This window comes from Hippichthys cyanospilos, chromosome 1 (assembly GCF_059441005.1).
Source record: "Hippichthys cyanospilos isolate Australia breed blue-spotted pipefish chromosome 1, RoL_Hcya_1.0, whole genome shotgun sequence".
Classification (NCBI taxonomy): domain Eukaryota; kingdom Metazoa; phylum Chordata; class Actinopteri; order Syngnathiformes; family Syngnathidae; genus Hippichthys; species Hippichthys cyanospilos.
Window position 1 is genome coordinate 29,631,814 of NC_142369.1, and position 23,656 is coordinate 29,655,469.

The 23,656-nt window shown below is 40.1% G+C and overlaps 1 protein-coding gene across 5 annotated transcripts in view; it reads left to right on the forward strand.

The window, feature by feature from the left end:
• The window catches only part of LOC148430039 (leucine-rich repeat transmembrane neuronal protein 4), a 47,098-nt gene continuing 23,442 nt past the window's right edge, over positions 1–23,656 (forward strand). For 2 of the 5 annotated variants that reach the window (XM_088428508.1, XM_088428517.1), the window contains exons 1-2: positions 1–428; positions 1,038–2,578. In XM_088428508.1, coding sequence (XP_088284634.1) covers positions 398–428; positions 1,038–2,578 — 1,572 coding nt within the window. In that variant the 5' untranslated portion in view covers positions 1–397. Of the gene's footprint in view, positions 429–1,037; positions 2,628–20,882; positions 20,925–23,656 lie in introns of those variants that run through there. The other 3 variants (XM_088428525.1, XM_088428533.1, XM_088428541.1) reach the window with 2 other exon arrangements.

Consider the following 23,656-nt stretch of genomic DNA (forward strand, 5'->3'; position numbering starts at 1 on the left):
TCGGCTCTGATCCGCGCCGGGCTGCGTTTTGACGCTGGTTGTGGCTCAGCTCAACTTGTCCGGCTGGGAACACACTTAATTCTAACGCCTTGCGTTTCACTCGTGCAGTCACCAATTTGTGTTGTGCGACATAATTAAGCCAGATTCAACAATTGGCCGCCGGATGTTGAACCATCTCCTTCCCCGAGCCTGGCAAGGCTTCGGGTTTCGGCGCTCCAGGGGCTCTGCAACGTGGCCGTCACAAGTGGGAAACATCCAGATCGTCTTTTGCGGTAACCTAGCAAAGTAAAGTCTCACTTCTTCTGGAGCCGCTGACAGGTGTGCGTCTGCAAAAGTGCGTTTTTGCTGGCTTCGTGGAACATGTGGAGCTCGGACGCATGCAACAGAAAGCTGTAACATGAGGAGGAGCCGACACCGCGCAAGTATGGGTATGTGCGCTGTCCTTGTAAGCTACTTGTTACATCCGTTTTATTTTAACTTCATGATGCTGGTATATTTTTTGCACTCACTGAGGCATCCCTGACTGATGAGGGGGATTAGAATTTTGGGACATGCTGAGGTTTGCCACTCCACAGGCGTTTGAGTGATAACATGTTTTGTTTTTTCCTCGCTTTAGAAAACGACTGTTGCACGCATTTGCAATCAAAAGAAGAAAAAAAAACAATAATTTATATCCTCTCTCGCTCACTGTATGTGTGTGTGTGTGTGTGTATATATATATATATATATATATATATATATATATATATATATATATATATATATATATATATATATATATATACACACACACATACAGAGAGCGAGAGAGGATATAAATTATAGTTTTTTCTTCTTTTGATTGCAAATGCATATATATATATATATATATATATATATATATATATATATATATATATATATATATATATATATATATATATATATATATATATATATATATAGGGCCCTTTCACTTTTTGGTGCGTGACTTTTCCCAAATCAATCTCCGTGTTTGTGTGTGTGCATCTGTGTGTATGTGTGGTATGTGTGTGCAGGACTTCCTGTGCTTTGCAGATGGCTGGTATTCATAGCGGTGGTGCCCGCATGGCTGCTGGCTGCTCCGAACCCCACACGTGAGCGTCCCTGCCCACAGAGCTGCAGGTGTGATGGCAAAATAATCTACTGTGAATCCAATGCTTTCCGCGACGTGCCTAGCAACGTGTCAGTGGGGACACAAGGCCTCTCGCTGCGTTACAACAACCTGATGAACCTGAGAGCCCACCAGTTTGCGGGCCTGGCTCAACTGGTTTGGCTGTACCTCGATCACAACTACATTGGCGCTGTGGACGGCCAAGCGTTCCACGGCATACGCAGACTAAAAGAACTGATTCTCAGCTCAAATAAGATCACGCTGCTCAAGAACAACACTTTTCATGATGTTCCCAACTTGCGAAATCTTGACCTCTCCTACAATAAACTGCAGGTACTCCAGCCAAATCAATTTGTGGGCCTACGGAAGTTGCTGAGTTTACACCTGAGGTCAAATTCCTTAAAAGGTGTCCCGATGCGTGTTTTCCTTGAATGCCGCAACCTGGAATTCCTAGACCTTGGCTACAACAGACTACGGAGCCTGACTCGCAACGCCTTTGCCGGACTCTTTAAGCTCATTGAGCTACATTTGGAACACAACCAGTTTTCCAAGATCAACTTTGCTCATTTCCCCCGCCTGACTAATCTGAGGGCGCTCTATTTGCAATGGAACCGCATCAAACTGCTCACCCAAGGCCTGTCGTGGATGTGGACCTCCCTGCAAAAGCTAGACCTGTCCGGAAACGAGCTGCAGACGTTGGATCCAAGCACGTTTCAATGCCTGCCCAACCTCCAGACCCTCAACTTGGACTCCAACAAACTGAACAACGTGTCTCAGCAGACTGTTGAGACTTGGATCTCGCTCACCACCATCAGTCTGGCTGGTAATCTCTGGCACTGTAACCCCAACATATGCCCCCTGGTGGACTGGCTGAAGGCCTTCAAGGGAAACAAGGAGTCCATGATGATCTGCACAGGGCCGAAAGAGGCACAAGGAGAGAAAGTCACCGACGTGGTGGAAACGTATAATATTTGCACAGTAACGCCAAGCCCCATTACCTCTACAAGGGCGCCTCTCACTTCTGCATTTCAAACAGAACCGCTCCCCCTTCCCACCCAGCCTGAAGTGGACAAGAAGCCGGCGGAGAACAGGACAGCCTCTCCCACCCCTTCCCAGGCCTCTCCCACCGTTCCTTTACCAGACTCTGAGTATGTGTCCTTCCATAAGATTATTGCTGGGACCGTGGCCCTCCTCCTCTCCGTGGCCATAATCCTGCTTGTTATCTATGTTTCGTGGAAGCGCTACCCGAGCAGCATCAAGCAGCTGCAGCAACGCTCCACGGTCAAAAAACGGCAGAAAAAGGCTCGGGAGACTGAGCGCTCCTTTAATTCGCCACTGCAAGAGTATTACGTGGACTACAAGCCTTCACACTCCGAGACAATGGATGTGCTGGTTAATGGGACAGGACCTTACACATACACCATCTCAGGCTCCAGGGAATGCGAGGTATGACCGTTGCCCTCCAAAAATCCATTTCCACTGCGAGGCATGAGAGGTAAATTTTCTAACAATCTGTGGAGACAAACACCCCTACCCTCCTGCCCTTGTCTGTTTTGGGATAAGGAAGTAAAGGTCAGCGCACTGTGATTTGCTTTGCGATACTTTAAATTCTTCCGAGCAGTGTTTCTGAGTCATGCGGTTTTACTGCGGGAACATAATTTCCTATTAGTTGCAATTCAAGCGGCGGCTCGAGTTCCTGGGCCACACGCAAAGTAAATTATACACAAAGCAGCTTAATCTTTCATTCTTGACATAAAAGGGGCTATTGATGGATCTCGGGCTTGTCAGCCAGTGTGTTATTCATTCCCAAATGGCTGCTGTCCCCCAATGGAATTATAAAAATCTATGGGATCAAGTCACCGTGCAGGTGGTCCTCTGCTATCCTCTGCGTTTGCTACTTTGGTGGCAAACGCACCCAGCATGTAAATCCCCATCTATGTGTTCTGTGGTGTTTCATATGTATATGAGTCCAAAGTGGCGTCCATGAATATAATCACATTTATTTCGAGCATTCCATTCTCCAGCAATGCCTATTGAATTCATGTACTTGTTACAGCACTCATCGTTGGGATTCACTAAATTCAGTCAGTGCATCCCAGTGCACGTCGAGGTCGCAGTCAAATGAGGATGAGCCGTTTGCGTTTCGGACTCAATAGGTGCCCTTGCGTTCTAGTGAAAAACCTGTTTCATTGACGATTTAACTCATCATACACGATGCGCAAGCTAAAACCGGTTGCCCGCAGAGTAGTGTTTATTAACGCTAGGCTCTCTTGTGTGAGTGACTTTAAAACACTGGCACATACGATTGAGACAGAAAGCCTTGGCGGGAAGCACGGATCGATTTGCTCATGCTTAATTAGGCCCTTTTTTTTTTGCATGTGTTGACTTTTTCTACATGTACGACACATTTCTTTTGTCTTACTGCCTATCATCGAGTTGAGTGTGATATAGAGCTACTGTGCAAGGTATGATTGATGTCAACAGGGACTTGGCTGAGCATTGGCTGGACAAATCTTACTCAATCCTTATTTCGAGACACTATCGCAATATATTCAGTAAACAGTGACGTTACATATTGGAGCCTTTAAACCACAATGCAAATGGTGTGATTTAGCTGAGGTGTGCAATGTAGTTTCGGATGTGCAAAAATATAAGTAATTGGATACTTTAAGATTCGAACTAGAACCAATCACATTCAAAAAGAAAACACACACACACACACACACACTAGCTGTCTACTTCGGTAGTCGGACAGTAGCTCAAAATGTACCCATGTGGCACACGTGACAGCTAAAACAATTCAACTGTAATGCAGGTAAAAAAAAAAAAATATGAATAGTAAATATTACTTAGAGTATACAGAAAAGCTGTATAAAAAGCAATTCTGTTTATTTTGAGGGATTTTTTGCAGGTTTTTTTTTTGTTTTGTTTTGTTCTGTTATGTTTTCTCCAAAAGTTAGATCGCTGTCTATAGCCCACTGTAACAGAAGATTTCAGTATACCTTAAGTGATCGACAAGGATAGCTGTGCATTTTGCTTTTTATTTTTATTTTTTGGCATGTTCAAAACGGGGGGTTTCTCCTGTAGTTTGGCAAAGAGCTTTTCCATACGACTCGCCACATCAGCCCATTTGTTGCTGTCAGTAACCATGGATCCAGTCGCAGCTGCTTACTTTGAATTTGTGTAGTATTACAATGGTGTTTATTTGAGCTGCTTCTGTGGTAAGCAAGCTCCTTCTTAAAAAGAATCCAAATGACTCTACCTTGATGAAAGGTGCCGTCAGGTCATTTTTTTAGAGTTAAATTCACAATTCATCTTACTTTCATGCGCTTCTATTTTCACGTCTTGCTTCTGTCCCTGAACTTGCTAGATTTATAAAAATGGATCTGCATACAGAAACGTTACAGATCAGAAATGAGATTGATGCAATTAAAAAAATGTGAAACAATGGCTGTAATTAATTGATTGCAATGATTTTATTTGTTAATCTGAAGGCCTAAAGATTTTAGCAATGTACTAATGTGGTGCTTTTGGATATGGATGTCATCACATGTCAACAAACAATGAATAGCACCAATATTAACGTTGACCACACTCAGGCAAATAACATGATTAGCTTCATGACTGTCATTTTTATGTGTTGCTGGGTTGTTGTCTAATCTGCCTTTTAGCTGTGCATGTGGGTTGTTACATGTGTTCAATATAAAAACACAGTTATATGGGACATGGGGTAGTTGAAAGTGCATGTAAATGATATCACCTCATAAAATGTAGAGCGTTAATCAAAGCATATTCTGCCATGCCTTTTCACAGACACGGTGGCTTCTATTAATATGACAGAGTAGACGTAGGTACACAAGCTGCTAAATCAGCTCCTTGTCAGATATCTGTGGCAACGCATTTCTCAAATACAAGGGATGCTTGGGGTAAAATGGCCAGCTTTTCAATCTTGCAGCTTTCATGTGTGACTGCGGCATGGGAGCATTAAATGGCAGACCTAATGGGGCTCCTGCTCACTAGAATAACTAATAGCCCATCAGAGGTAAGGAGCCGCGACTTCCTTCAGCTTTGTTATTCCTTGCCCTCTACAGCTCAAGGGAGCAACCCAAGCTGTTAAAGATGTAATGGGATTTTTTTTTCTCTGCCAGCGCCACATTTGGCATCAACTATTGGAAATGCACAAGCACACGGAACAGAAAGAGACTGTCTTAACATGGGCAGGTTTGGTGCTAGAAGTACGCTTTCGCCACATAATACTGCATCACCCAGTCCCAGCAAAACCTTCTGATTCCTTTGAGGGATCGGTTCATTGACCTCATCCATTGACCTGTGAGTCACAATGTGAGATATATGATAGCATACAAAGTACGTTCAACGGCTGTGTCCCAATAAAGACCATGAAGGTAGCTCTTCACAAAAACGGAATCACACACAGGCAGCCAAGATGGATGAAAGTGAAAGAGATGTCAAAGTCAGAACCAGCCCCCCCAACACACACACACTTAGCAAACACATAGCTGAGATTTGAAGAGGAAATTATATACACTGAAATCGAAGGCTTTTTTTTCCATGACCAAACCAGTATTTTCATTCAAACGTTGCCATGGAATTGCACCAGCAGGCCGGCCTGCACGCTGAAAGCTTAAACAGAACAATGTGAATCTGATCAACACTTTGAACTGCGCGGGATCAACAGTCTTGCTGAGGCACATCCACTCCCGCACTCACAGTCTAGTTGTTGTCCACCCACAAATCAACCCCTGTGAAGGTAGCGCAGATAATCGAGAGAAATGCCTTAGTCACAGCCTGCCAAGGTGTTTGTTAATGCTTGCTATTTCTTTCCAAGTATACAAAGTGAGACGTGTTCTGCGCAACGATAATTAACGTGAGAGAACAAGCGAGGAATGCCACTGCTGTGAACAAAACCACCGGGAAGCCAATTGGCATTAAAATGAAAGAAAATGAATATGGAAAGAGAAGGGAGTTGTTAACCTTTCAGGTAAAACAAATTCCGCCGTTCTTTCGAAGAGAAACTTTTGGGGGATAGTCTTATTTGCACAGCTTTCTGGTAACATTTTTGGTCTTTGTCATATGTGGGTAGTAACAAGTCCTGGATAGAGTTGACAAAATTGCACTTACCGCATTTCACCGAGTACAAGTCGAACTCTCTTATAAGTCAACCCCACCTTTTTTAACTTCAATTTGGGGGAATTTTACAAAAACATGATTATAAGTCTACTCTTCCAAGGGTAGTCATCTTTGGACCCATCCAATTTGTTTGAAATGGAGGTCTTCGGAGATGGTTTGCCGATCATCTTATGGGATGTTCTTTACCCAAGTGAAAACTGTTGTGAGATCAGAGCGCGGAAGGTTGCCCTTCGCCGTTTCTCCCCCCACATGCCGACACCCATCTCGGTTTCAAGCACGTGTCCGAGGGCTGAAAAAGACAAGTCAAGAAGTCTTTTCCTTTTCATAATGCATGAGTCCTCCCCAAAAATGATCCACGCAGCCTCGTTGTTGACAACAAAGAGGCAATTAGGCGGCACTTGACATTTTTGCGATGTCCAGTGCAAACGCTCTCAAAGGATGCACACTATATCGAATTAGAAGTACGATATATATATATAACCATTTTAAGCCTTGTAAATTACATGATATTATTTCACATTTGAATTCATGTTATTCAAAGATATGAAGAAACCAAATTGTTGCTGTTTTGAGTTATGCGTTCATAAGTCAATCCCCCCAACATGGAGATTGAAAATGAGCAACTCACAGAAATATGGCACGTAAGAATAATAGGACTCAAGAAAAAATATCAACGAGGCCACGGAATTTATTCATCAAAGTCGGTTCGTCACCACATTAGGATAGGGTAATATTGTGGCCTCGACATTTAAAACAACAGCAACACATGCGGTGTAGAACAAATTCAATATTTTCCTTTATTCACCGATATGACTGAATGAAGATGCTTCCTGTTGAACAAGTTCATTGATAAATCATAAGCTTTTTAGTAGCTATGTTTTATGGTACTAAAGTTACACTACAACCAAAGCTATTTTTTGGAGTTCATGCTGTCAGCATCGTGCAATCAGCAACACGCTTTCTCAAATTAGACATGGAACTTTGGGAGGCTGAAATGTCCACATTTGGGTATCGATGATAGTTAAATGTGAAATTTTTCTTTTTGTACACCAAAAGAGTGAACACAATCTTTATGTGAGACCAAAAGTATGTTTCCTCTTGAAACTTAGTATTAGTCACCCTCCATCTAATTCTTTAACTATACTTGTATTTTTTTCAGCATTTATCTGCATCCATCCATTTTCTAGAGCTGCTTTATCCTCACTAGGGTCATAGGCTTGCTGGTGCCTATCCCAGCTGTCTATGAGCAGTAGGCGGGTGACACCCTAAACTGGTTGCCAGCCAATCGCAGGACACAGATAAACGAACAACCATTCACGCTCCCAATTTATTTTGCTGCATTCCACTTTTATTTTTATTTTATCTGTTATTGCTTGTTTGGTCAGTTTATTTTGGTTTGTCTGAGAGACATAACGGGCACTGTCACATGACTATGTTTCACCAATCATAAGCAATGGGCTGATGTGCATTCCTATATTTTACTCTCTTATATAATCTTATTAAAAATAAAGGATAAATCAAATGTTGCTCCACACATATTTAGTATTTAAGTATTTTTTTTTGGACTATTCTTAGGTTACGGTAATCTTATTTGCGTATGACTGTATTTTTGGCTTCTTTGCCCATCTGTAGTCGTTATGTTAGCAAAGACGCAAAGCAAGAAACAAAGTGTAAGGGACAGACTTTTAATTGAATGCACTGTAATTCCTCCCATGTCGCACAACTCAGCCAATGAAAGCGCTACAAGTAAGATGATATTGAATTTTGTTTTAAACAATAAATCTTGTTCAGAACAAGAGTAACTCAGTAACTTGGTTTACTGTATTTAGTTTAGTGTTACACAGATAATTTAAATGCCTCGTTCATGCGCCACTATTAATAAACAGTAATGTTCAAAATGATATATAGTGTTATATAGTGTTTCAAGTTCAGCACGAAATAAAATATTCCGAGTATTATATAAGTTTTTTTTTGTCAATTGGTGATATAGACAATAATGCATAATTTACATGATTTCTCTGACCTCTGTTTAAGAACAACTGAGGTGGACCCCTTTCAATTTTTAGGGAGGACCCTGTGTATATCAACTGGATTGACGTGAAGGCAAACTGATTGTATGGCAAAGAGTTACTCAAAACACAAACTCACTCGACGAGATTACAGGACCATGTGCAGTGAAATGACAAGGCTGTGACAAAATAAAGAGTGATGTCAAAACAAGCCCTGACATGCTCTCCATTGTTTTCCAATCCTCTCACTTTGGTGAGCTTTGATTTATTCGAGACTGCAAGAGGTCCAAGATCCAAGTTCGAAAAGGAAATTGTAGCAGAATAATAGCAACCATTATTTGAATCACCCTAAAAGAATATAATTGTAGGCCGGTTGATGAACCGGTACCGGCGTTTTGCCTCCTTCATTAAATTGTATGGAATCCGGTTTCAGAACAATGGCTAGTTCCATTTGTCAAACATAGCCATTTACCAGTCACTCATTTCCTCCAGCACTATGTCAGCCTATGCAAATGTAACTTGGTATTCGACATTGCAATTTTGCAGACGTCTCAAGCGTGACTGTACGTGCGCGTACCCGTGAGTGTGTATGGTGCGTGATTTTATGGGAACTTGTAATGAGCAGGGAACAAACTCTGATACAATTGGAACACTTTATTTTTTCCCAACCGCAAAACTCGGGTATTTCAGGGAACCTCCGCAATGTGTGCGTTCCATGGGCCAGGAATTAGTTTATTGTTTGGTCCCTGGGCACGAGCTGCAAGCTATGACTGAACTAAAGATCAGTCTTTCTGAAATTTCAACCTTGGCTCGCTGAGACATTTGCTTGTACCCTGCCAATGCAAAAATGCAAGGAATGCAGGCACCCTCATGACTTGGGGAGTTGAAGTTGGTTTTGCTGGTTTGATAGAAGACTTTCTGGAAAAAGGATATGTGCTCTTTTGACATGTCTGTGAGCTAAGGCTGATTGATTTGTCCTAGAAATATAATCTCGGATTTGTATACATATACGTTTACCGCAAAAACCAGATTAACATTTTTAAACTATCATTAGAAAAAGCAAACGATTGAGACTTTATTCAAGATAAATTTAGCTCTTCTGCCCATCTGGGATTTGGTTTACATCCCCTGATAGAAAAGATTTGCCCCCAGCATTTACTTGCATCAAATGTCATTGAAATAATGAGAGTAGAGTTCATACATTTTCTTTACGGGTGATGGAAAAAAAGTAACTTGCTGTCTTTGAAAATTGAGCCCAGTATGATTATTAATCCCAGAGACATTTGTTTTCATTTTAAATCCAATCAATCGCAGGTATTTATTAATATTGTTTTTTTTTGTCATTTTTATGTCTTAGACAAAAGGTGGGCCTAAAAATGTCCCGTTTGCATTAATTCATTTCAATTAGAACGACGTGGAAGTCTGCAAATGGCAAACAATCCATGGCTTATTTGCTTGTTTTTCCTTTCAAAGGTCAGCTGGGCTAGGCTCCAGCTCACCTATCAGCCCACTGATGGCATGCAGTACACAAAATGGATGGATGGAAGTTGCCATGGGTCACGAAAAGATTAAGTTTGACTTTGGGGGTTGGCTATGTATATTTTATTTCGATATCATCTAATGTTTGAGTTAAAAACAATATCATTGGTGTGAAGGCAGAAAAATACCAAAATGATAGGTGAATAATGCTAATTTTTCACTTGCATCTTTGTTGTTGAAATTGCATACTTTTGTTCCCGCCATGTTTCGCTTGTCATGTGGTGATATAAAAATAAAGACACCCATAAAAAACGTTCAAGCGGAAAAGTACAAGATGTTTTGCTCCACAGGGGCTGTTACTCAAGGAAGGACAACATATAAAACAGTAAAAATGTGTTTTCTTTCTTCAATGCAGATTTGAATAAATTTGCATTAGAACTACTGTAGCTTACAGCTCATTGTAGCAGCAGGTCCAATGTTATGAAAGCTACAGTTAGTCTGTTTATTCCCACTTTTAAGTCCGATTCACATCAACTCCCCCTGCATTTATTGGCTCAAAAAACATGTTCCCATGGCAAGATATCTCTCCAGAACAGAATGATGAGGCTTTGATTAAAAATGTTGCAGAGGGAGTCATTAGCAGTAATCAGACATCGGCACCTCACAGACCGCATAGCTGCATCCGAACAATTCCACTCTTGAGCTGTGTATGATTCCGAATATTGTCAGACGTTTCCTTCAGAGGTGTGAAGTCTGCTTTTCTGAGGAGGTGGAATGTATTCAGCAAAGTGAGAGTCTACAGTAAAAGTACAGTGAGCTGTTCAAATTGGAAGTGGGACTGCTTCCTTACTACAGGCTTCACTCACGCAGCTCATGCAGTCAACTAGTATTTTTGTAATGATGTTGGAACTAATAAGGTGGTGATAAACACTACATCTGCCACTAGTAATAAAACATGCAATAAAGTTACTCCATGCTTAAGCTCATAAAAGTGTTGCCGTTCGCTCTAGGTTAGATGTGCTTGTTTACACCGTTGGTTCGATGCGATGCCGTCGGTGTCTCTGACCGATCATTACTCACTCGAGCGGGCGAGCGATTGTCGCAGGTGGATCCACCGAGGACGCGTCTGGCTGCAAAAGGAAAAAAGGAATCAAAGTCATTGCTTTGTTAACCTCCAAACCTCCGTTTGAAATTGAGGTCAGCACTGATTGACAACATCATTAACTCCGCAAAGCAATTGATATTAGACGATTACCTAGTCCTTCACTTAAAGCCAAGATCAAATTAAGCTGTCCGTTCTAAACAAATCATGTGAGTCCGCCGTTTGCGTCGGTGCAAAGTTTTCAAGGCCACATCGCCAAGACACTGGTGAATCAGCTGACACCAATTTTCTGATAATGAAAATGTGACACTCCAGGCAGTGGAAAGAGAGCATTTCAATAATCAACTGGATGATGTGGGCAAAACAGCATCCCTCAAATAAAACATCAAGAGGCTTGAGTTGTAATTTGCCCGCAGAACAACAACTGTGTTCTTATCTGCATGGAACACTGCAATCATCTAGAATTAAAAAAAAAAAAACAAACAAACAAAAAAGCAAATCAGATTTTCATAGTTCAATTTTTTATTTCTTTGGCTTCAGGATAAAAAAACAAAACAAAACAAAAAAAACGATAGTCCAGTGCAATGGGAGTGCAGGATTCACAGCCAATGCGTCTTTAAGCATCAATATCATATATTGATGCTTAAAGACGCAAACACAATTTTAGTGGTATACAGCTCTCCATTTAAATAACTACATTCCCTTTTATTTGTTCCATTATTTTTTTGATGGGGGTGGGCACACGTTGGCTTTACGCCAAATGTTTGCGCAGTCATGTAACCATCCATTTTCTATACTGCTTGACCTCAACAGGGTCTGCTGAAATGGAGCCTATCAAATAAAGGGAACTTGATGTGTTGTTTCTCTTATAAATTATTATAATACAAATTCCTTCAAGGGTAAATATGGTAAAGAACTGCTGCACCTTTTGAGCTGGATGCTGGGGACATTCCTAGCTCAAGAGCACTTCCACTTTGACCAGAGAGCAGAGCAACATCTCCCAACAACTAGTTGACATTTTTACATTTGTTAGCAGCAGGACTCACACCACCAACTCCCATTACAGATGGGCTACTGCCGCCATCTTACAGATCAGTTGGACTGAACTTATGTTGAACGCTGTACAAAGCAGTCAGACTAAAATAGTTGAAGCATAAGGTCAAATGTTTTCACAATTTCCAACAGTCGATGTGGGCAATGAGGTTTTTCTTTGTCATAACTAAAGTTCTAAAAATGTAAAGCATATTTAATTCAAGTTGTCATCAGTCGCATGACTCTCAAGGCCCTATGGCGCGGTCCAGAGTCAAAACCTATCTACACATGTATTATTTGTTTTAAAAGGTTAGGCTAAAGGAGGGTCTGGTAGCTGGCATAGAACGGCTGACGTAGCATCTCAATAAATCCACTGAGGTTATACTTTGGAGTGATGAAGAGCTACATACATGCCAAGAGGTTTCTGATATTTTAGTCAGTCACAGTCAAAGTATTCGAAACACCTCTGATACAGCTGCTTATAATGCCAAGGATAATAGTCCACTCTTTGTAAAGACTCGTTTTTACTAGTGATATTGGCTTGGCATAGACTTGGTTTAGAGCAGTCTTTCTCAAATGGTGGGGTGGGGGTGCAAATACAGGGGTTCCTCGAGTTACGACGTGGATCCCGAATTTCAGTGTAAGTCGATAAATGAATAACAAATAAAATAAATAGAATACTCTATACGTACTGTACTGCAAAGTATTGTCCTAATCTGTCGCTTTTTGCCCCCGTTTCGTCGAATAAACTTTGTTCTTGCACCACATTTTATTTTGTGGAGAACTCTTATTTTGAAGGGCCGGGCAACCGGAAACAGCGCAACGGCCAGGTGCGCGCACGCATCATTCTGTGACAAGACGTGCGGGCGTGCCCGTGGCGAGAATGGCAGAGGGGAGTCAGGGTCAAGCTCAACCGTACCTTTTATTACATCAACAAAACCCAAAAACGGAACATAGCAATCGAACGGTCTCTCTTGCGCGCAACAACTTGTTTGTTGGCCTTTCACCATTTTTAGACCGCTTAATAATATCTAATTGCACTTTCATTGTGACGGCCAGTTCTTTACTGCGAGCGTTGTTAACCTCAAAACATCATAAGTGGAGACTGTCGTAACCCAAGGACCCCTGTAGTTTTCCTTTTATCCATTTTAGACTAACCTGTATAAACGCTGTAAAACGGAAAAAACAGTTGTTGAAGCTTGATTTTTTTTTTTTTTTTCCTTGTTAATGTTAAAAAGGATACAGTTTTATGTATACTTCCAGAATATTTATGGTAGGCGCGAAATGTGTCTTTCCTAGGGGGACTTTGTTAGACATTAAGTTATCTAGGTTGCAAGTATGAACCACTTCTGTAGTACAAATCATGTATGTAATGCACACACTTTGCCGACTTTCAGTGGGCTGTCTGTTGCTCGTCAAAAGGCAGCAGTCAAAAACAATTGACATGGCAATGAGTGTATCCACTTGCCCATAAGAAAGTTCATCTTCAACTTTGTGGCTTTGCAGCACTTTACGCCGCTTGATTTGGCTGTTTGAAGCGCCAATGTCTCATCCACTGAAACATTTCCGGTGTGCAATAACTTCAGAGGAGCACATCTAGTTTTGGTGTCAGGCACGCTGAAAGATTGGCTCGCAGCTTTACAACGCAATTCAACGATCCGTCTTAAAAGAGAAATGCATTATAGAAGAGGCAGTGAAACCAATGTGTCCACTGACAGGGGCCTCAATCGTGTGTAATCCAATTCGCCGCCTTGATACGTGGCGAAGTGAGCGAGGGCTCGTGTGGCTCTCGCACGCTCACGCACTGCTGTGGCGGTCGAAGGCGGCGGGCCCACTTCTCCATCTAGCATCTGTTGAAATGCATTCAGGCAAGCAGCGGGGATCGCTAACTGCGCTCCAAGCAAACGCAGTGATGTTGGGAAATCACACCTGGCACGCTCAGAGGAAGAGTATTAAAGCTTGCATTTCCCCCAGTAAACTACGGACCAAACCAAGCGGTTATCTCTTCAACGAAAAAGTATTTTCAGCAGAATTACGCGGAGTTCCAAAAATGTGGATCCCACATCACGCGGCATGCTGTCACAGCGCACGTATCAGTCAGCAATCATGACCTGCATTTCCCCTGATAATTTTCCTGCTCACTCAGTCACTGATTCTTTAGGCTTAAATGGGATTTGACAGCTTATCTGCCACTTAACGAAAAGTTTGGATTCGCAGACAGAATTATTAATGCAACCTAAAAATACTCTGCATAACAAGATGTTTTGTCCAAATTCATTTTTTAACTCTGCTTGAAGCACTTCCAGCTGTTTCTTCCTTATTATTTCATATCCATATGATTGATTTAATTGGGTTTATTACATTACTATAGCGGAGCTGCTGTTGTTCTGCCTCTCGAGGACCATTCACTCACTGCGGTGGGGCTCTAAAGGTGAGAAAATAAAGTGTAGAACTATTACACCTCACTGCATTAGAAGAGGTTGAGAATTGCACATTTGTCTAGTGCGGTTTTAAGACTATGACTGCTCATGTTGGAACTCAATCTTTTCCCACTCTTAATCACCACTTGTGTCATGTCATCCATAATGGCCGTGCGGGGAAAAGACAAATAAAGACCAACAAGGTTCTACTGGCTGCAGAAAAATAAAATAATAGCAAGATTTGAAAATGTACTGCTTAATACTTAATTCTACTTGGACTTTGCTGGTGGAATTGCATTTACTTTCCCACCCACATTATGTGCCCCTTGTCATTAATAATGTTAAAATACAATAAAAACGCTTATTAAAATGTTCAAGTGAAGGAATAAAGTGTTTTGTTCGAGGAAGGTTATAGCGCAAGAAGTGAGATTAAGCGTAAAATGGCAATTTATTGTAATCACGGGGAAAACACGCAAACGCCACACAGAAACGCCGGAGCTTCCAAAAGCTTAGAACAATGAGGCACTTGAGGCGACAAAAGGAATGCAATGGCACCACCGAACATACACTATTTCAGTTGACATTAACGTCAACATACTAGTGTTGCTTCAAGTTTGCATGAACAGTTAGCTTTCGAGGGTTAATGTTAGCTTTCAAGGGTTAAAAAAAAAAATGCAGCAACCCTGTGACCTCTGTGGAGATAAGCGGCTCTGGAAAATAGATGAATGGATGTAATGTGAAATAAAAGAGCTTATTTTCACACAAAAAACATCAATTAGAATTTTAATAATAGACACTAGAAAATTTATTTAGAAATGGGAACGATTTATTTGATGCCTGTGTCAGTAGAGCCAATAGACATCCCGGACTAACGGGGCAACACCAGAGCCGGGCAAAAAAGATTGGATATTGGCGTGTGCACTTACTGTTCAGCGCTGTTAAATTGTCATACACTGCGACAGGCTGGCAACCAGTCCAGGGTGTACCCCCTACTCCCTGAATACAATTGGGATAGGCACCAGCAAGCCAGACGGACGGAAAATGGATAACTGGATGAAATTGTCATACTAGGTAGAATTTAGCATTAGCTAAAGTAATAACACAGCCACTGGTCACCAGATTGACTAGTGATTCATTTTGTCATAAATAATTTCAGGTGAAAATTTATTGTATATATCATTTCCAGCTAAACTGAAGTGGTGCAGTTTTGAATCGTTAAAATCTGGTCACTGTGAAGGGAATCATATATTAGGTTGTTGTCATTATGTTCTTAGTTCATTGTTACCCATTTATGCAATCCTAGTTCATCTTGACCCTGTCCTTAGATAGAACTGTTGACGCACGAAAGTGTGAGCCGGGACCTTGGCCCAGCTGCCGGTGGCGCCCGGCTGGCTCTTTTGTTGTGTCTTGTAATCTGCTATGCTTCTACTCAATAAAAGCCAGGGGGGGACGGCTGGGCAGTGGAAAACTAGCGTTGGAAGACCCACGAGTTACATTTGCCCAAGCTTTTTCCCTATGCCGGCATAGAAAAGTCAATCTTGGCTGGTCTGAGTTACTCTTTTTGCTGTTTAAGCAGCTAGGCTTGTCCTAGTCTTCTTTTCTGAGATTTCTCTGACAGTCACCTTATTGCGTTCCTATAAGCGTTGTCAATCTGTGCTTCTGCCTTCCTTGCAGACAAGCGATTGGGGTGGCAAGCGTCTCTCTTTTTCTAGTACCAACAAATTAATGAGCAATTAGGAAATTGGTGTTAATTGGACGCTAATGCTCATCTGTGAACCCTGGAAATCTCAGTGCACCACAACTTACTATACTGGCTGACCATATAAAATTGAGAGCCAATAAAAAGTCCATTGCATTATCACTAGTGCAAGAACATTGCATCATCCAGCCAACAAAATACACAAATATCTCCACATTAACAACCTTGCCAAACATGATCATAATATTATATTGGACACTCCAAATTGCGTTCAGGGGTGTTCATGAGTGTGAATGGTTGTTTGTCTCTGTGTGCTTGGTGTTTGGCTGCCAACCAGTTGAGGGTGTACCGCGCCTGGGATGGCAGCTGAAATCGGTTCAAGCATTCCGGCGACCCTTGTAAGGACAAGCGGTTGAAGAAAATGGATGGATAGATGCCGCCCTGAAAAAATTTGGGCTTGACATGCTTGAATTGCTGTGTCAAAGTTGTGCTTTTGCTTCGGAACTTTGATGATCACGTCATTAATGGAGAAACTCAGAGTGGAGGAAGGTTAATTAGCTGCACTGTTTTGTAATAAGGCAGCCTTAAAAACACATTTTCAAAAATAGCAAGATAACAAAACATATTCACAATACTTGCTTGTTGAATTTCACAGTGGTTGGGTAGCAACGCACTCCAGAGACCCTATTATTTGGATACAAAACATTAAAAGTCAACGCTACATTACATGTATTCTATAAAAGATGAATGGCAATATGAAAAGACGCTTCATTAAATATCGCAACAGTTGTATTATTATTATTCTAATAAATAGCTTTATAATATATAACCCTTATTTATGTTTCTTTTCCATGCAGGGCCATGCATACTAGCGCTTCAAAGGTTATCGGCTAAGAAAGGTTTATTTAGAAATATGTGGCAGAAAACCTTTAAACCCTTTTGACAAGATACATTGCACATGGAGAAGACACAACATGCATATCTTAAGACAACAGACCGAATGCTGCAACATCCTTTCATGCAGCTGTTGTCGTGAGGGATAAATCAGACCAGCGCTTCCCTACTCTCTTGTTCGTTTCAAAACAGAATATCTTCAAATGTATACCGCGTGACCAAAATCACATCATGTTAGTCCGGGTTAAATATTTTCACGCACCAAACTCAAATGCGGTGCATCAGTAAGTAATGGAATGATAATTCAGACAAATTGTGCTCATCTAGCACTTGCACAAAGGAAATTAATCTGTGTAAATGTATTAAAAGAGCATTCTAAAGCTCCTCTATATGAAACTTGTCAGAAAATAACTACTGTTATGATTCAACTCTATAAAAACAGAATGAAGTGAACTTAAAGGTTAGCCCACAAGGGCTATAAATCCTTCCCAGTTATGGCAGTCTAAGTGCAGGAACCATGACTTACTGTGACTCTCCAGTGCTTTCTCCTTGTTAATGTGGGTTGGCCAGTTTTACTAATTGCAAATTCGGTGCAGTATTAAGTTAAATGCGTGTGCAAGAGGGGAAACGCAGGGCTCAGGAGCACTGATCTCCACCGATATCAATGAGAGAACAGAGAGAACTAGCTAAAATGAAGGAAGATTTTTTTTTTTTTTTTTTTTTTACCACAGGCAAAGTATCAAAATAGAACCTAGTCATATTCGAAAAAATGTTGAATGGGACTTTTCCTGTTCAATTCAAATTGATGCCAAATTTGTCGCGTGGTTCAAACGTATCTCTTCACCTTGCACACAAAACAGACGTTCCAGCGAACTCGATTCATAGTTGTCTGTCGCCTGTTTTGTGTATGCAGAACAATTTGTTGTTTGTGGATCAAATCTTTTCTTTTTATTCATGTAAACTCTTTTCCTTCCAGGTTGGAAAAAAAAGTAAAGGTTTATGATTGGGAGTGTACAACTCCAATAGTTCACTGTATGATAGCACAAAACATTACAAGAAAAACTGTAGTTGGCTTCCAGCACCTCCTCACCACAGCGAGTCAATTGCATAATTTATTTGGCACAGATTTTGTGCTGGATGCCCTTCCTGACACAAACCTTCTATTTAGCCAGGCTTGTGATCGGTACTGGAAGGATCCGGTGGCTGGGGCTTTGCAGTACTGGCTTGATATCCACTTTTTCTGCAACATTTAGCAGTAGCATACATAATGTCATTTCAACTGAAAGACCTTGATAGAGATACATTGTGATTATTTAGGATCAAATTGGCCGTGCGCTACTATTTTTTCAATGATCAGTTGGTGGAATTTCTGCTAAGTAGAGGAACATGTACAACACTATATAGGAAAATGCTAACTAGCATCATTAAACATGCAGATTTAAAAACAAATCAAAAAATGTCCTCCTTTGAGTTGTCTGTGAGCTGGAGGCCTCTCGGTGACAGGTGGGTGTAATTAATTGGTCTCCAGTCAATCACAAGGCATATGTAGACAAACAATTCAATTTAATGCCTTCAAGAACTACAAAAATGGCAACACTATAAGTTCAGGCTTTGTAATTGCATACATCACTTGCTAATGTTTTAGAATTGAGGTTCTCTAAAGTAGACACCGTTAGCCCACATTTTCAAATGAGAATAGTTTGAATTTCTTGACCTCTTCATGTGTTAGAGACCAGTTTCAAAAGGAAATGTTTACAAATCATATTTGTTGAAATAAAATAAATAGATGTATTTATCTTTTTTTTCTGAAAACGCCAACCATTAAGCAAACAAAATTGTCATAAATTTGGGTTCAGCTGATCATGTCATCTACACTTAATTAAAAGGACAGTGTGTAAGATTTAGAGCGTTTTTCAATATAAGGGAATATATTAATGATCGTAAATTTCAAAATCTTGCAAGAGAATGTGTTTTTAATTACCAACACTATGTTTTAAATATAAGTGGATCAGTGCTAAATACATAATATCTTTCACTACATGATATGTATATATATATATATATATATATATATATATATATATATATATATATATATATATATATATATATGTACAGTTTCTTCACTCAGTTACATAATATCCTCAGAATGTAAGTTTATTCTTTTATTAGTGGTTCATTATTACTGCCTTTTTTGCTCTATTACTGTTTTTTTTTATTGCCTGCCTTATTATTTGCTCGATTATGGAATATAGTTTGCTCGGGAAAGTGAACAGATTATTATTTTATTATTATAGTATTATTATAGTTTTTTTTGTTTGTTTGTTTTTGTTTTTGGTGTGATATGCATTGCACACAGGTGGAGGGGGAATTCATTTAATTAGGGTAACTAATAAGTCAGCTTCCACTCGGAATGCTAATGTAACATTTTCAACCCAAACAAATGCATCAGTCCTACGTTCAGGGGCATTTCTATTTTCATTTTTTTGTCGCAGGGCTACCCAAGAGCCGTGTAATACACTGATCGAGTGTTTCTGTAATAAACATGTAGAATGTACCAGATGTGGCTGGGCAGGCATCAGGCAAATAAGAAGCCTGGGCTCGGTGCTGGCAAAGAAATGAAAATAAATTTGGACCATCATAGACAAAAAACAATAGTGTTTACAGAATGTGAGGCTGCTCATCCAGGCAGAATTAGATGTGCAATGACTGAGCGGAATCTAAACAGACGTCAGATTTCAGGCTTTTGTCTCTTCAACTCTCCATTCCCTTCATACTCCCACTCCATGTTTTAGTGCAGGATGCTTTTTCTCCCTCTCCAATCACAATCTCTTCTAGGTATTTTTCCTGACTAGGAAAAATAAGCAAAACGAAACAAACCAGGTTACAGAGTCTAGATGGGCACGGGGTCAGAAAACTGATGATTGTCTGGTTTTGACCATAAGCACAATGACTGTTGAAGCACTGGACCTTTACATGAGTTTAAAAAAAATAAAATAAAAAGTACTTTGAAAATGACCGCAAAGGGAATAGAAAAATAAGACAGTCTTCCGGGAAATGAGCAATTCACTCTTCTGCCTTATCGAAAAAATAATTAAAAAGAAATAAAACAAGGTAACTGAAATTGAAACTACTGTGTGTAGAATTTGTTGTAATACTGCAGATTTATTGATGGTCTTCAAGTCTAGAACCGCAAAAAAATGGACACCCTTCTCTGATTTTTATATGTTAACAATCAAATACTCAAACATGAAAATTCTCAGTACAATTTAGAGTCACAATGAATTTTCTGGAATAATGACCAGAAGGTCATATTGTGAAGTCATCAGAAAGACAAGAAACACATTTATCCATTCTGGCTGCTTGATAGCCCGTATAGCTAAAGCCACACTAAGTTGACGTCATTTAAAACAGAAGAATGAAAGGTAACAGAGACATGTCTGAACAAATATGCGAGGATTCCACAAAGCATTCCTTGGAGGGATAAATCAGTGGGGGAGATTCTTTCAGAGACAGGGGCACAGACATCTCATCAATTGGAGATCAGTACTCTGTATTGATCCTGCAACTCATGCGTGTTTGACAAGAGTGAGACCTCTGTGCTTTTTTCGGAGCACAGTCAATCCTAATTTCCATAGAGCTCAAAGGTGTGAGCAGAAGCAGCCCCTTGTAAGGCCAGAGAGGACATGTGGTTGCGTTGCTCTTAATGTAGTATTCACCCTGTTTCCCTTTTTCTTGATCTGACCTTTATTTAAATTCCGATCGATCAAGAGCAATGTTAGGTATTGTAGTTTGTCGTATCTGTAAATCGTAACGCCCCGCCAGAGATGTTGTGTCACAAAAGAGACCGGTTTCCCCCGCAGTGCATTTTCTTTCCCGCAATGCATTTGTTATTAGTATTTCTTCATTACCTCATTTTATTTTAGACTGTTTGGTGATACACTTTGAAATGTGTTTTTCCTCTTAGTTTTCGTGCTGCAACCCAATTGAAAAGTGACACGCATTCCTGATGACTATATTTGCCAATGTGCTCATGCAGGGTAAGAATAACAGCAAAGTGAAGGACATTCTCACTATTATATTTTCTCGCAAGGCGTGCAGTTTTTTTCCTCAGTTCAGTTAAGTGGCTGATTCAAAATGAAAGATTATTCACTCATGAACTTCCCTTTCATCTGACTAATTGCATTACAAGGACATTATTTTGTTGGTCATTTTAATATTAACAACAAAATTGTTGAACAGGATGAAAAGCAGCAATAACTGGCCCTCTTTGGATGAGTCAACAGTTCAGTGGTGGGCCGTCAAAGGCAGCAAGGCCTTCTCTGCTGGCCTAACATAACCTGAAATCATTATCTTAACCATAATAATTATAATAACTACAATAAAAGTCCATTTCATTTTAAATTCATTATACTATATATATATATATATATATATATATATATATATATATATATATATATATATATATATATATATATATATATTAGTGGCGAGGCGAAGAAACCACACGTCGCTGTGCTAGTGGAGATCTTTACTCTTCGCATGCCATCACAAAACTGGTACAACAAAGTCCAAAACAGCAAAGACAAAGCCAACAGGTTCAAAGCATCAAAGGATCATAGCGACATGCCTACTGGGTGAGAGACATGGTCCTAGTGTCCGCCACAATATATATATATATATATAATATATATATATATATATATATATAAAATTATTTTCCATATTTTATCATTTTCATGTCATATTATATCCTCCTTTCAGTGTTGTACTTTTAAGTTGGAGTTTTTAGCCAATAAGTATTCAGCTAACTTGTGTCGCCAGGCTGTATGTAATCTGCCTACTCCCGGAGGCGCTAGGGCATTCGCTTCAACAGTTGCGGGCTTCTGCACGAGCGCAGATGGATATGTAAGCGGTTCGTATAACTTACTAGACAGCTGTAATAGCCAACCGACTCATAAGATCGCCATCTAGAGGCTTCACGTTGAAAGTGACGTGAGTGAATGCTCACTGCAGGAAGGCGGTGCAATGCTCACCAAGCGAGCTACACAGTGTTTGCTTTGGCTTTGGTGTAGCTATTAGCTAACCTGTCCCAACCTGGTCATACTTCTGACTTGGCTAGCAGGGGCGTGAGCTATCCCTGGCAAATGGTTCTGCTGGGAATGCCTTTTGTTTGGTGTTTGGATCGATTTGGTGACACCAAAGCGCGTCTGGACACACGCACTACAGTGCTTTTAAAAACTTATGGGGACACCCAAGTGGATATGCAGTATTGTACATCTCAGTTCGAAGGTAAAGTGAGCTCCTCAATGCGCTACGGTGCTTTTTAAAAACTTTTGGGAACACCCGAGTGGATATACTGTACATCTCAGTGCCAAGAGAAAGGGAGCACAAAGAGGTGAAGAAAAATCGATAGATATTGAAAAGACTGTGACCGCCATTCATTTTGGTGAGTGCAAGCCTTTTCTTTATTAATGGTTTTATTTGAATATGTTTGTGTTATTTTATTTTGTTCATATTCAATTAAGAGTAAAGAAATAAAGTGATGTTCTTTTTATATTAAACGGCGATTTGTAATCTGAAGTTTGTAAAATGTTGTGGATATTTATTTAAAAATGTTTTTGTTTGTTTTAAGTTTTGACAGCATCATGTATAGTGACAAGTTTTAATGGCTGATGCGGGTTTATTGACGTTTAAAAGCTCCAGAAAATAGCCTGTGCAGCCGAGTAATGTGCGCGTGGAGAGCCTGACATCACAGAAAGCATACGCATGTGTGAAAGTCACAGACCGCCACTGCAACAGTTTGAACATCGCAATATTGACAGCCATAATTTGAAGTTTCAATACTAATCTTTGAATGTCCCTCCAGATTATGCGACGTGAACATCGATGATGTGAAAAAAATCTCTCGTTTGGCCACGTGTCAGTAATGGCGATGATTTGTCTCATAGCCGCAGATTGTGAGGAGGATCAAGTGTTCACTCGAAAGCTTTGAGCCTGATCTCATTAAGTTAATGTTGCCTAAAAATTTACCAGGCCAAAGATAAATAACTTATAGAGGCAAGACAAAACATTTGATTTCAAAAATATATATATCTTTACCGTAATGTTTACCTTTTATTTAAAGTATTTTTGTTTGAAGAGCTTTGGAACTACTATGGAAATACATTTATTGTTTTGTTGAATCAAAGATAGACCTGTGGATTAAATATATATATATATATATATATATATATATATATATATATATATATATATATATATATATATGGGCCTATTTACTAAATTTTAATCCTGAATCCAAAAATTGTAGCGTGCATTTGCGTTCGGCCCCATGACCTCTGCTCTGTACACCTTAAACAATCGTATCTTCCTTCAGAAGTCATTTCCGTATTCAGTAAATCAAGGACATTTAAAGGAAATTTACTCTCAGTATGACTAAAACTAGCTCGCAAAGTCTTCAGAAGTGTGTTAGACAACAATAGTGAAGACCAAGGAAAGCACCAGACAGGTCAGGGATAAATGTGTGCAGATGTTTAAAGCTGGGTGACGTACCGTATTTCTCAGAGTAAAAGTCGACCTCGCGTCAAGTCAATTGACTTCAAGTGGCTGTGCACTGCACACATCAGGCTTTAATGGAAGCGTAGCAAAAAGAACTCAACTTTATTTACCAGTATATCGCACTTTAAAACTGGCATTGCTGTGTACAAAGTGCTTTACACGAGCTGACAAGCAATA